Here is a 13,599-nt window from a genome sequence, read left to right on the forward strand (position 1 = left end):
TTGGAACATTGTATGACTACTGAAACTCACTCAAGAACAACTTTGTAACTGTGTATCTCAGTGATGCAATTAAAAAAAAAACAAGTTTCATGAGTTAAACAGCATATGAAGTAGTAAACAATGCCTATACCTTTCAAACAACAGCACTATTAGGGTCATGACATGTAACCATTCAAAATGCTGAGAGTGGGCCGGAGAGAAGACTCAAAGAGGCTAGGCAGATGTACCGTATGCTGGAGGCCCAGGTCAGCCAGGGACAGTCTCTGAGCACTGCCAGGAATGCCCCCAAAATAAGCAAAAGGCTGAAAGTAGTATTTATCTTTAAATGTTACTTTATTTCTGGGTTCACACCCTAAAGTGCTTAGAGCCTACTCCTGGCTCTGTACTTGGAGGACCATACATGGTGCTGGGGAATCAAACTGGGCTTCACTCGTCTGCAGGCAAATGAAGCGCCTTAACCCCTAAACTATCTCTGGATCCTGAGAGCAAAAGTAAGGTGTTTTATCTTAAAAAACAAAACAAAACAGCCTCTACTCTTGTTACGTATATAATGATGTCATAAACATGTAAATATCACAATCTTAAGTAGTCCTCTCATGTAGTTTTAGAAATCTACCCTCTACCCTCCCCATCCCTTTCAGATGTATTGGAAAACGTTAAACACATATTTAATAAATCCCTTGGTTTGAGACTTGTTGGGTAATTTGTTTGGATTACTCGATTGTTAAGAGCAAACATCTGCAATAGCCCCCATCACCTGCAATTCTTACAACAAACCACTAAGTTTTCATCTCCAATGGTACTGGATTTTTTTTTTGTCAAGAAATTTATTAAGCTTTACAAACACTATTTTCACTCACTCATTCATAAAAAATGATTTATGATTAAATCTATAATAAAGCCATGTAACATTCATTAATGCATTCGTTAAGACCAATTTCATCCGTGGAACATAGTAAACCACTTTAAAACAGCAGTTTTCATTTATGTCATGTAAGGCTGTCAAATTAAAAGTATTCCTTATAATGAATGGGTTGTCATCCAGAAATACACTGCACTTCATGTTATGTGGTAAAGACTGATGGATGGATCCTCTAAGAGTAGAAGCCGAAGGTAGAGTTTATCTTTTCCATCTCTCAAACTAGTTTCACAACAGGAAAGTATTTGTGAGCAGAGAAGTCAAATTCGGGAGGAACCTGTAAAGTATATTAGACAGTCAATGTATTTATCTACATCTGTTCAGACAATAAAAATTATTTTCAGTTATGATTTCTTGCCATTTTAGAAACAAGGCAGCATTTAAGAGATTTTTAAAAACATAACAATGGAAGTAAACAAACATAGCTGCCTACAACAAATGCCACCAGGAAAAAAATGCCTCTGTGGTTAGTCTCTGACACAAGAAGAACTGAATTTATACTGACTGGAACAGTATTACCAAGGAAGATTCTGAAATCATTTTTAAAAAGGTCTTGAATTGTCAAAACATTCTCTTTTCTAAAGGGATGAATTTATTTTTAAATATTTTCTTTTGCACTCAAGTTATTTGGTATTTACAGGAAATGAGGTGAGAAAAAAGGCAAGCCTTAGAAATTTTAAGACAAGAAAAATTTCAGGCTTAAAAAAAATGACATTCTAGTCAATTTACTTTTTGCTGCTAAACCTCCTTTAGGATGACTTTTATGAGCATTTTAAATTTTTTTGTATATTTATCTTTTTGAAGGAAAAAGGTTTTAACATAATCTACTCCCAAGTTTTCCACTACAATCTACTTACCTTGGATTCCTTTTTGTGTCCTCCTGCCAGTAACTTCATAACCACAAAGTTGGGTTTGGCAACCTTTAAAATTCTATTAACCTACACAATAAGCAATGTTAAGCTATCAAAATATAAAACGCATAATAAAATATCATATACTTTATTAAAGGCTATTTTAAAATATGCACATAAATATTTTTCTTTCAGTCACACAGAACTTTTATTTTGGTTATTAACTTTTATTTGGTTATTCAACTCTGGAAGCTTGAAAGGCTACCTGTATCTTTTATTAAAACACATTAAGCTGTAAAATCCCACAAAAGGCGGCAGCCTCTTTGTCACTTACCAATTATAAAACTTTAGGCAAATACTCTAACCACTCTATCACTCATCCCTCAATTAGTTCATTTGTAAAGATGAGGATCATTTATATCTATTACATAAAGATTTGTGATATTCAAAGAAGTTAATATATATTCTAGGCAGATTAACCATGAATAAGTGTCCTTTAAATGTTAACTGTTATTATTCTAAGACTACTATTGTAGTCTGAAAAGGATTCACTTTAATACATAAAATGCAGCATTTCTCTTAAGAGGAAGTGGAGCCTGAAGAAGAAAATTTCCCACAGCCTTCTACTGCTCTTCCTCTCTCTTCCCCTCCTTTTCCTCTCCCCTCCTCCTCCTCCCCCTCCCTCCTTTCCCTCCTTCCTTCTCTCCCTCCATCCCTCCACCTCTCCTCTCTCTTTCTCACACCACAAGCTGAAGAACATTCCCTTCAGCTCCAGACCACACAACCATCTTCCTAGAATACAGCTCCATCTGGGCATCCATTAGGCATGTCCAAAAGTAAGCTCCTGAGTTTCCCAGCTACACCTCTACCCCTAGGTCCTGGAGTCCTCCCCACACAACTCAATCCAACCACACATGTGCTCAGGCTAATACTCTTTAAGTCACGACTGACTTCATCAACCCAGTTGGTTTGACCTTAATGCAGAAAATGCAATCATTTCTAATCACATTCTTCTCACAAGCTCTTCTCATCTGGTTTACTGCTATGATCCTCTCATTTGGCTCCCCAACTTCCAGACCTAATCTATTTTCAGCACAATGACAGGAGTGATTCTTTAAAAACAAAAATCCAATCTAGACACTTCTCTGCTCAAAGCCCTCCAAAAGTAAATCCCTTGATGCCCAACTCCAGTCACCCTGGGTTTTGACTGTTCCTGTCCCTCAGGTGCCTAGAAAGCTCAATTATTCCTGGATGACTTCTTCCTTTCCTTCCAAAAATTGCTCAAAAACACTGTGAACTGCCCGCCCAATCCCTCCACTTTCTTCTTCTGTAGCAACTATTATCCCCATTCCTCATCTGATGCTTCTTCGCAAGACTTGGGATATTCTAGTATATCACAGAATTCTTTATTATCTGTAACAGAGTACCCTCCCCTGCCCTGATGCTCCCATGAGAGCTGGAACTTATACTCACACACACACTGAGACCTATGTGAGAAAATCATTGGGCCCAGGCCCGTGATTTCTGAGAGATACTACCTTCTAAGAAGGTTGGACCAAGATATATACATGTGTATGCTACAGGCCTATCATTTACAGAATAAAATTATTTCTCTGTAGAACAATGCTGCAATATTTAAATGCATTAGTATTAACAGTTTGTGTTGTGGGTGACACCCAACAGTGCTCAGGGGTGACTCTCAGCTCTGTGGTTGGCTGGAGTTTGCTCCCAGCCATGTTTCAGCTGATCATGTGGTACCAGAAGACAAACCCAAGGCTCCCCCATGGAAAGCTTGCATGGAAAGCTTGCATTCTGATTCTCTGAATGATCTCCTTGGGCCAATGCTGACATTTCTGGAGTAATTCTTTCTCTCGCACTGATGTTTAAATTTATATAAAGAAGGTATTTATACTATCTTGTCAATAAAGAACTTTAATTTCACAAAATCTGGTTAGTGAAGCCACTTGAAAACCCTACTGACAGGATTATAAATATAAAATTCATTTTTATTATTAAACTGTATCTTGCTTAACCTGTCACCTAGAATTATTCTGACAGCAGTCTTACCTCATGGTCTGGGTTTGGGATATTTTCCAAAATCATTTTTGCCTGCTGAAAGTGCTTACTAGCTGCCACATACAGTTCTGGAGACTGAGGAGGAGGGCTATATTTATTGAGGTCAGACATTTCCTAAAAGAAGAAAATAATATTATTCAGAATATATTTAATATAAAAAACTTAAAATTCCTTTTAAAAAGCATTGTATACTTTTAAAAAGCATTGTATACTACTCAAATACTGATGCAAGCAGCCAATATCCTGATTGCTTCCTATGTAATATTTAATTCTCAACTTTCAATTATGACTTCATATTATTCTCATATTTAATTAATTATTAATGCGATGAGTATACATAGAAAAATCCATATACCTCTGGGGGCAGTGTGCTTAGCGAACAGCTACATTGAACTGGAAGGTCCCTTCTTGGTTAAGGGGCCCAAATGAGCACCTAGGCGAGGGGACACCTGCTATTTTAGAAGTGCAGTGAAAGTCAAGCTGTAACCCAAGATCAGCAACAACACTGATTGTCCCTCCCCTAAAGTGGTGAAGGGTGTCGCCTCCAGGGCAGCCACCAGTTAATTTCCCCTTTCACAGTGCACTGGGCTTATATCTCAACCTCTGTCACCTAACTCTTACGAGGGCAGCTTGGCTACCTCAACCACATTAGACCAACAGTCCACTAGCCTATTCCAATCAAAATACTCCCCAAAATCATCAAAATAACTGTGAACACAAGAATCTGTACAAACCTAATCTAAAAGAACACATCCCCCAAAGCTGGCTAGAGGCACCACATAAGTCAAATAGGAGCACCAAAGAGGAAAGTAATACCCTTGAAGGGGAAAGAGGAGACAACCCCCCCCACCCCACCCCTTTTGACCCTACCAATCGAGCTTGTCCAGAGTCCTCCCTGGCAGTGAGATGGAGACACCAATAGTGAATTGCAGGGATCCACGTCCATACTACATGGGGAGACAACACAGAGCCCACCACGAGAAGTGAAAGAAGAAAAGAACCCTAAAGCATCAACAGGGAATACCCACACACACAATCTCTCTGGTAAAGTATTCAAAGATGAAATGGTGAGGATCTTCAGTGAGCTCAAAGAAACAGTGGAACGGACAGCCAATAAAATACAGGAAGAAATGAAAGCAGAAATAAGAGCTACAAACTGAAGTGTCACTAAAAAAATATTTGGTAGCTGAAATTAAAAACTCAGTGGATGCCCTCAACAGTAGAATGACAATAGCCAAAGACAGAATCAGTGAGCTTGAAGAGGAACTGCAGAAAGCATGTAGGGAACAACAGAAGATGGAAAAAGGCCTGAAAATAGCTCAAGGGTGAGAGAGAGATATATGGGATGAATTCAAGAGGAACAAGAATCACTGGAGTACCAGAAGAACAAGGAGGCAACCCCAATGAGGTACTAACAGATACCACTACTGACAAGTTCCCAGAGATGGAGAATGCAGTCATACAGATCCAAGTAGCCCAAAGGGGACCAGCTAGAAGAGACTCTAATAAAAAAACTCGCAGACATAACATAATCAGAATGACGCTGACATAGATAGAGACACAATACTGCAAGCAGCAAGGTCAAAGGAGCATACAAAAGAGCACCCCTTAGATTTACAGCAGACTTACCGGATGAAACCTCTGAGCCCGAAGACAGTGATGGGATATAGTGAAAAAACTCAATGAAATGAATGCATCAAGAATACTTAATCGGCTAGAATCTCATTCAGACTTAAAGGAACGATACACTACTTCATAGATAAACAACAACTCAAGAACTTCATCAACTCAAAACCAACCTTAAAAGGACTGAGGGGGCTACTGTAAGACAAGACAAACCCCACAAGAATGGCAAATTTTTGCAGAAAGGGGACAAAACCCCGTGGCAATAATCTCTTTCAATGTCAATGATCTAAATGAACAAATTAAGAGACAGAGTGGTAAAATGAATTGAAAATGGAATCCAAATAATGGGGGGGCCAGGGACCTAGATTAGTTATTTATAGTTTGAGTGTAGGCTTTGCATGTGGGAGTCCTGGGTTTGATTCCTGACACCACAGTTCCCTGAGCATGGATGGGGGTAGATACTGAGCACCATCAGATATAGCCTAAGAACAACTACAACAAAAACAATAAAGATAAATTTATAGTATATATTTAAAATAACAATTTATTACCTTGCCTCACTGGTTTAGTAAGAGTTTGATTTGACTACCTTAACAAAATGGCTAGGCACACCTAGCATATTTCAAAGAACTCAGACCAAATATTTTCAATTACTTCTATGAACACACTCACCTTGAACTGTAGATAGTGCACTGGTGGTGGTGTCATTACACTGTTGAATGGAGCAAATCTATGCTCATATCGAACTTGTTCACTATCAAGTTCAAATTTGGGTTTTCGTACTTTGCCATCCATGTCAAATGCTACCATGGTCTAATGGGAAAAAGAGAATAAAAAAGATGATATAAAGATGAAAAGATGAACAAGTTGTTAATACAAAAAAGGGAGTGTCAACCATTTAAGCACAGATAAAACAATACTAAGAAATCCAAAATTGAAATATTTGAATATTTAATATTCATTTATAAGAAAAGAGCCATCTCTCAAGCAAAAGCTTTGTAAGTTCCATTGTTTATTAGCTTTTTCCAGTTAAATTATGGCATAATAACTTTGAAATGTTTCATGTAAAGATTCAGGAAAACTAATAATGTTTATAAGAGAAACACAGACTCATTAGTAGTCAGTTAACTGCTGAAAATGGCTTATGCCATTCACTCTGGAGTAAAGCATCCTTTTTATAGTCCTAAAAAAAATCTAAATCCTATCTCCTAATAAATCCTCATAAATTTTCTATAAACCCTCCCTTCTCATTATTAATACTACAGAGATGTCAGCTGGCCTATTATTAACTAGGCATTTGAAACAAGAGTGCTGATTTATACTTGGTAACTTGCAATGTAGTGAGTAAAAAGTTGTCACAGAGCAAGAGTTAAATATCTGTAAATGAAAACTAAAGTTAGAATAAAAGGTTAATTTCTACACAGATAATTAGTAAAAACAAAGGCAATATCAAGACCCAGAGAAAAATCACAGCAAAAGGGTTCACTTTAATTAAACTACGTAATAGTAATGTAATTAAAAGCAAAAATTCTCATTTTCAACAACTTACTTTAAACATTCCAGCACACATGTTCTGATATGCCTGGCTCATTGTTATCTCTCGACTCAATGGGCGAACTGTAATTACAAAGAAAACCATTCATAGGCTCTTCTCCCCTATCTCCTCGAGGAGAAATTTTAAAAATCTCCTTCCAGGTTTACTAAGTTAAGCTTTTATACAATTTGTCCCTATAGATTTGAAGACATTAATGACCCACTAAACAGATGAAATCTTAAGGCAACAGTTTGTAATCACTGCAGTAGTATGTGTGCCCCTCCATGAATGATTAGTAGAGTGATTTTTGTTTTCTTTTTATTTCTATCTCCTCTCATGGTCCTTGAGTGATGCCTGGTATCATCTCTCTATGTGAACAACAAATGGTGAAGATGATCAGAACTGGAGATTTTGTCTATAGACATGTACTGACATGGGGTCGAGTGGTAGAAGGGGTCCTTAGGACACAGGTGGAGGGAACAGGTTCTTTGGTGATGGAGATAGTGCTGGAATATATATTTAGGAGAAGTATGGTAACAATATTCTAAATCCTTGTACTGCAATAAAAAATGGTTTGAAACAAATAAAAGCCCACAGCACCTTTCTTCTTTTTCTTTGTTTTTTTGCTGCTACGGCCTTTCTGCTGCTCTTCCATTATCCTTTCTTCTGCCATTTGAGAGCCATCAGCACGACTTAATGTTGACATCAACCATGCATAAAGGAATTCTGAGAGATACCTTAAGAGATATAAAGTGTTAAGTTAATTTTAGATAGCAATGTACTGTCAGTAGCACTGTCCCCCAGCTGTTCATCGATTTGCTCGAGTGGGCACCAGTAACGTCTCCATTGTGAGACTTGTTACTGTTTTTGGCATATCGAATATGCCACGGGGAGCTTGCCAGGCTCTGCAGTGTGGGCGGGATATGCTCTGCACTCAGGAGTTACTCCTGGCGGTGCTCAGGGGACCATATGGGATGCTGGGAATCGAACCTGAGTCGGCCACATCCAAGGCAAATACCCTACCCGCTGTGCTATCTCTCCAGCCCCTGCATTTGGTATTTTTACAGAGACAGTAAGGCTGGAGTAGCTTTTCAATTGGGTGGCAGCTTTGGAGTGTGGATATAACTGCTGAGGCTTCCAGAAGTATAAGGAGGTGGGGGAAGGTAGCCCATCCTGACCCCCAAGAAAGCCTAGAGATTGTCACAAAACCCGCATATCAGAATTTTCAGCAGATTATCTCAGTGAGATCCGTCCTGAAACAGTGGAGTCAGGCTAGTGGCATGGCAGTGATTTTGGACTGAAAGCAAGTGGCTGCTAGGGTGGGCAGACCACCAAGCCAACCTGCCCCATTAGATTTACCCTAGTCTGTTCAGCCATGCATAGGTCCGAAATTAACAGTGGCTTTTGACCACTTTTGAGATTTATCTATGGATCTCTAAAATAAGGCCAATAAATAAGCTTATATAGCTGAGCTGGAGATGGTCTGTGGGCATGACTTTCACATACCTAACTTTTGGTCATTTAATTTCTTGATAAACTTGGTCCCAAATTGTTGGGGTCCAGCCAAAGGCACGGTGGCAATTTTGGGGTGTCAAGAAGTCTGAAGGCACCATGAGGCTGCTGATGGACTTGCCACGCAGGTACAGGATGACCTGCTGGTGGCACCATACCCCGTCAGCTCCAATTTTCAATAAATGCTTTTAATTGCTCATAGCTAAAGTTAAAATACTCTAAAAAAAAAAAAATCCCTAAAATTACTGTTAGAGACTCTCATTCAGACTCACCTACCCACCCATCACCAAATTTCACTCAAACTATTCACTTACCAATATATGTAGTAGTACTCATGCATGCTGTAGAGTTCTAGTTCAAAGCCACTGAGAAGATACTGTATCATAATCCGAAGGTTATGGTAAAGAACCCAGGTACCTAAACAGGCCAAATGTTGCCTCTGTGGCTCCTGCTTCAACAGCATGGTATGAAGGGTAGCGTCAACCTTTTCTGCCTATTAGAATAAAATGTCAGAACAGTGATTTTCTAAGGTAATGAGAATGTTTTTAAAAGCTAAAATAGCATATGCACAGAAAATGTAAATCTTGTCACCTAAGGAACTCCTATTTTTAAATGCATTTTTGGCTAAGTTTACAAATTCAAACCTCTCATTTTGCAACTTTAAATACTTTTAACTGAATTCTACTTAAAAGGATATCCATTTTTAAAGAAAAGAAATACAAATATAATTGGAATTCAAGTCTTTAAACTATTAATACTGAAGCTTCTCGAGGCCAGAGCAATAGCACAGCAGGTAGGGCATTTGCCTTGCATGCGGCCAACCCAGGTTCGATCCCCAGCAACCCATACGGTCTCCCAAGCACCACCAGGAGTAATTCCTGAGTGCAGAGCCAGGAGTAACCTCTGTGTATCACTGTGTGTGACCCAAAAAGAAAAAAAAAAAAGAAAAAAACCCCAAAAAACCACCACTGGGTGTGACCCCAAACGACAAAAAAACCCCGAAGCTTCTCATAAATAATTTATGTACTTATTTATACACACTTTTTTGAGAAGGGGATCCCAAGCAGATTTCTGCAGGCCTGGACATTGCACCTTATAATACTTGCTTGACCTGTCTAAATAGGCCAGACACTCAATGCATGGACAAGCTGGTGTGGTGCTGGGGCCACTAGGCAACACCTGGCAGTTCTGGATTAAATATTTAAGATCATGTATTAGGATTATGATTATTATGTGATCTTGCTATAAAATTCAGTTCTACACATATTTTAGTATTTATTCTTATTACCAAAGAAGTGGATTAAGATGTTTCTCAGTTGACTTGTTCCTTTCGGGAAACTACGATATAGGAAACCTTTACGTGAGAAAAATTCATCACCTTGAAATCATAAAGTCAAATATTGTTTCAAAGAACTGCTTGTAAAAATCTGGTTAAGGTATACAAACTGCCTGATTTTAGAAAGGAAGACAACTTACCTCATCCTGCAAGGTAGCGAATTCCTCAAGAATATGACCAAGTTTATCTCTCTGTCGAGCCCTATTATGTCCATGGATCTGAATAAGACTACAGAAAGGCTGCAATACGCATACAATTTGTTAATTGTCAAAATGAAATTTTCTAATACTACAGAAAATTTCTAATACTACAGAGTCTCCTGCCCCCGCGCCTGGCTGTCCTCACTGGGGCCCCTTGGAGGGGGGCAGGTTGAGTTACCCTCCCTGCCCCAAGCAGAGCCCCAGCAGCTGAAGACCTCCGGAACTAGTCACAGCCTGGCTTAAGACCACTCTCCACACATTCGGATGAGCCTCACACATAAAGGAACCGGCAGGGGAACCCGTGTGCGGGACCCGGGGCTGAGATCTCTAAGCCTGTTCAGATCGGGACTGGGTCTCTCTCCTCCACCCAGATCCCCCATCTTCTAGTAGCTAGGTGTTACACCCACCAACTGTCCCCAGTGCTATGTTATCCCATCAATGGCCAAGACCCAGAGACAATAAAACCCAGCTCCCAGAAGTGCGTGGCCACATTTGTGGTGACATCTTATTGTCTAGTTCTCACTCTTGGGTAACCCGACAGGCTACCAACTGTATCCTGCCCACATGGCAGAGTTTGGCAAGTTCCCCGTGGTGTATCCAATATGCCAAAATCCAGTAACAATAATGGGTCTCATTCTCCCGACCCTGAAGGAGCCTCCAATGTGGCACTTGTTAAAATCTCAGGGCTAGGATGAATGAAGATGTTACTGGTGCCTGCTCGAGGAAATCAATGAACAATGGGATGACAGTGATACAGAAAATTAACATTCTAAGTTTTCAACATCAGGTTACCGGAGAATAAATGTTCTATACAACTCATCCCTGAATGTATTTTTTACTTAAATGTTTCTTTTTAAAGTACTGAACCCAGAATTTATCAATAACCATAAAGATAGTGCCTGCTTATAAACATAAAACTTTTTTACATATGGTAAAAATATCTTTCTTTAATCTGTAAGCTTCTTTTTACAAGTTTAAGAGGGGACTTTCTTTTCTAGTTATTTCAAGTCAAAAGTCAATAAAGTCTGACTATTATGTTGCTTTAAATATGTAAGACTACTTAATAAGTATTGAGTAAAACAGTTAATATCTATAATCCTCTGAAGTTTTTCACTTCTTATTCTTTCTAAACAGTATTCTCATAAAAAAACATTATAGCATTTCACTTAATAAGACAACATAAAAGAATAGTAGGATGCTCAAACGTAAGGAGTATGGATCATAAGATTTAGTGTAAGATTCTACTAAGTATATAATTGCTTTCTGTTTATTTGACACAGCTGAGCTCTTTCTGAAACAGTATGTAAGAGTTTTAGGATATTAGCATTTACTTCTAAAGACTAAGAAAGTTTACAGAAAAGCAAAGTGATATCTGAAAATGATAAAACGTGATAAAAATGTTTTTTTAATAATTTTATTTTCACTGTATCTTACTGTCTTTCTGCAACTTGATAAGTGAAATTATGCCCCAAGGAGCTAATTTGAGGTTTCTAAGGTTTCTAAGATGAGAATGATTTTTCGTCTGTTTAATCTATTACAAAGTTTATTATTTTTTCTGAGATTTTGAAAAAGTCTGTGGTTTCATATAATTTTGATTTACTATCATTTTATTGATTTAGTAAAAGGAAAAGTGCATAAGATTCTACAAATACTCCTTGTTCTTAAGGTCAAAAGTACAGCATTTGTGCTCATTTACCAAAAAAAGTGGAAATTACTGTTTTATCAGTGTTTCTGTGGTTCCTAAGGATTTCAGTAAAAGCTATCAAAAGGTGCTCAGTATCTAACAATCCACAAGGGACACTAAGTTATGAACCTACATAGTGGAGTGTAAAAGGAGAAAGAAATATCCTATTTATTCAGCTAAAATTAATAAATATTAAATGAAAAAGTAGCAAGTATGTTACATCCCCACAATTTTTAAAGAATTCATTCCAAAGATTCAAATTCTATTTCTTACCCGAACACAATGAGTAACAAAAGAGTCGATACAGTCTTTAGCCTGGTGATTATTATATAGGCAGCATCTGTAAGATAATATTTATATTAAAATAAAACTATTTGGGGCCACAGATAACACAAAATTGAAGACCTTGCATACAGCAGACCCTTGTTAAGGTCAAAAGTACAGCATTTGTGCTCATTTACCAAAAAAAAGTGGAAATTACTGTTTTACCAGTGTTTTGTCCCCAATACACATGGTCCTGCAAGTATTGCCCTGGGAGCCCCTGAGCACTGAAGGAATGGCCAAAGATCCTCAGCACTATAGGGGTCAAATACTAAACTATGAATCTAGTTGACTCAGAACTTGTAGGGAGAGGCCCCTGGATCTCCTGAGTACTGCTTAGGGGTTTCGAAAAGGAAAGGAAAAAAAACCAACTGAACAGCCAAAGTACAAAACTATTTGGTGTACAAAAGAATAGGGATTAAATTAATTGGCAGACACTACCAACAAACAGAGAAGATGAAAACAGAAATGGAAACAGAATTTTATGTACTAGGTTTAAGTAAAAAATGGTTATCAATTAAGTATTTCATCATTCCTGTGTTATTAACACACTATATAGACACTTATTTACAATTCCATTAGTTCTGTATTTGGATAATTAAGGTTGAATCTAGTTTGAAAGAAGATAAAGAACATTCCAAAAGTCAATTTTTGTAGTATCTTTTATTTTATGACAACTGATAACCATCATGGACGGTATTCCTTATATTAAGAAAACTGTATGTTTTAATTTTTCAAAATACATAGATACTACTAGACAAAAATTGTAACTTACACATCACTTTTGCACCTTATTTTCTATCCTCATACAGTGGTTTTTCTAATCTCAGTTGAAAACATCACTTCTTTTTTTTTTTTTAATTTTTATTAGTGAAACACCATGAGGTACAGTTGTAGATTTACAAATTTTTGTGCTTGGGTTTCGGTTATACAATTATCAAATACCCATCCCTCCACCAGTGCCCATTTTCCACCACCATGGATAATATCCCTCCCACCCCCATCCCCCCAATCCCACCCTGCCTCTGTGGCAGGGCATTCCCTTTTGTTGAGAACATCACTTCTTAACTAAAGCTTTCCTGAACACTCTAGCGACATCTGCTATTTACCATGCCTGGGAGCACTGGGGCTACATGGATGGGATAATATATATATAAAAAATAAAGTATGTACATTGATCATTAAGGCAGAAATCACCTCAAGAAGTGCAGAAAAGTAAGCTTTCACCTTGAAATTTGTTGTATTTGCAAGAGTTTGTCAAAACTGAACACTCTTTCTGGAACCTCAAAGATAAGCAGAGAGACCTGATCATGCAACAGAAAATCATAGTGCTTGAAGCAACTAGCAGATAGAAAAAGGCAGAAGGAAATGGAACGGATTTTGGCAAGGGAAAAAAAGTTCTGGAAGTAAGATAATTACTTAAGGGCAGCTAGGTATATGGCTCAGTGGCAAATAACATGCCTTGTGTGAATGACACCTGGGTTCCATCCTCAACATCAAGAAAGAAAAGGAAAAGGAAAGGAGAAAAGTTACTTCAGAT

At 38.0% G+C, this 13,599-nt stretch overlaps 1 protein-coding gene across 2 annotated transcripts in view; it reads right to left on the bottom strand.

The window, feature by feature from the left end:
- Nucleotides 1–807: 807 nt before the first annotated feature.
- Nucleotides 808–13,599, bottom strand: part of NAA35 (N-alpha-acetyltransferase 35, NatC auxiliary subunit) — a 76,417-nt gene continuing 63,625 nt past the window's right edge. For both annotated transcript variants that reach the window (XM_056122538.1, XM_056122536.1), the window contains exons 15-23: nucleotides 12,012–12,078; nucleotides 9,995–10,093; nucleotides 8,833–9,011; nucleotides 7,607–7,743; nucleotides 7,022–7,089; nucleotides 6,145–6,285; nucleotides 3,838–3,960; nucleotides 1,777–1,857; nucleotides 808–1,196 (exon numbers count right to left, since the gene is read on the bottom strand). In XM_056122538.1, the coding sequence (XP_055978513.1) occupies nucleotides 1,137–1,196; nucleotides 1,777–1,857; nucleotides 3,838–3,960; nucleotides 6,145–6,285; nucleotides 7,022–7,089; nucleotides 7,607–7,743; nucleotides 8,833–9,011; nucleotides 9,995–10,093; nucleotides 12,012–12,078 (955 nt within the window). In that variant the 3' untranslated portion in view covers nucleotides 808–1,136. The remainder of the gene's footprint in view (nucleotides 1,197–1,776; nucleotides 1,858–3,837; nucleotides 3,961–6,144; nucleotides 6,286–7,021; nucleotides 7,090–7,606; nucleotides 7,744–8,832; nucleotides 9,012–9,994; nucleotides 10,094–12,011; nucleotides 12,079–13,599) is intronic.

Source organism: Sorex fumeus, unplaced genomic scaffold (assembly GCF_029834395.1).
Source record: "Sorex fumeus unplaced genomic scaffold, SorFum_2.1 ptg000046l, whole genome shotgun sequence".
Classification (NCBI taxonomy): Eukaryota; Metazoa; Chordata; class Mammalia; order Eulipotyphla; family Soricidae; genus Sorex; species Sorex fumeus.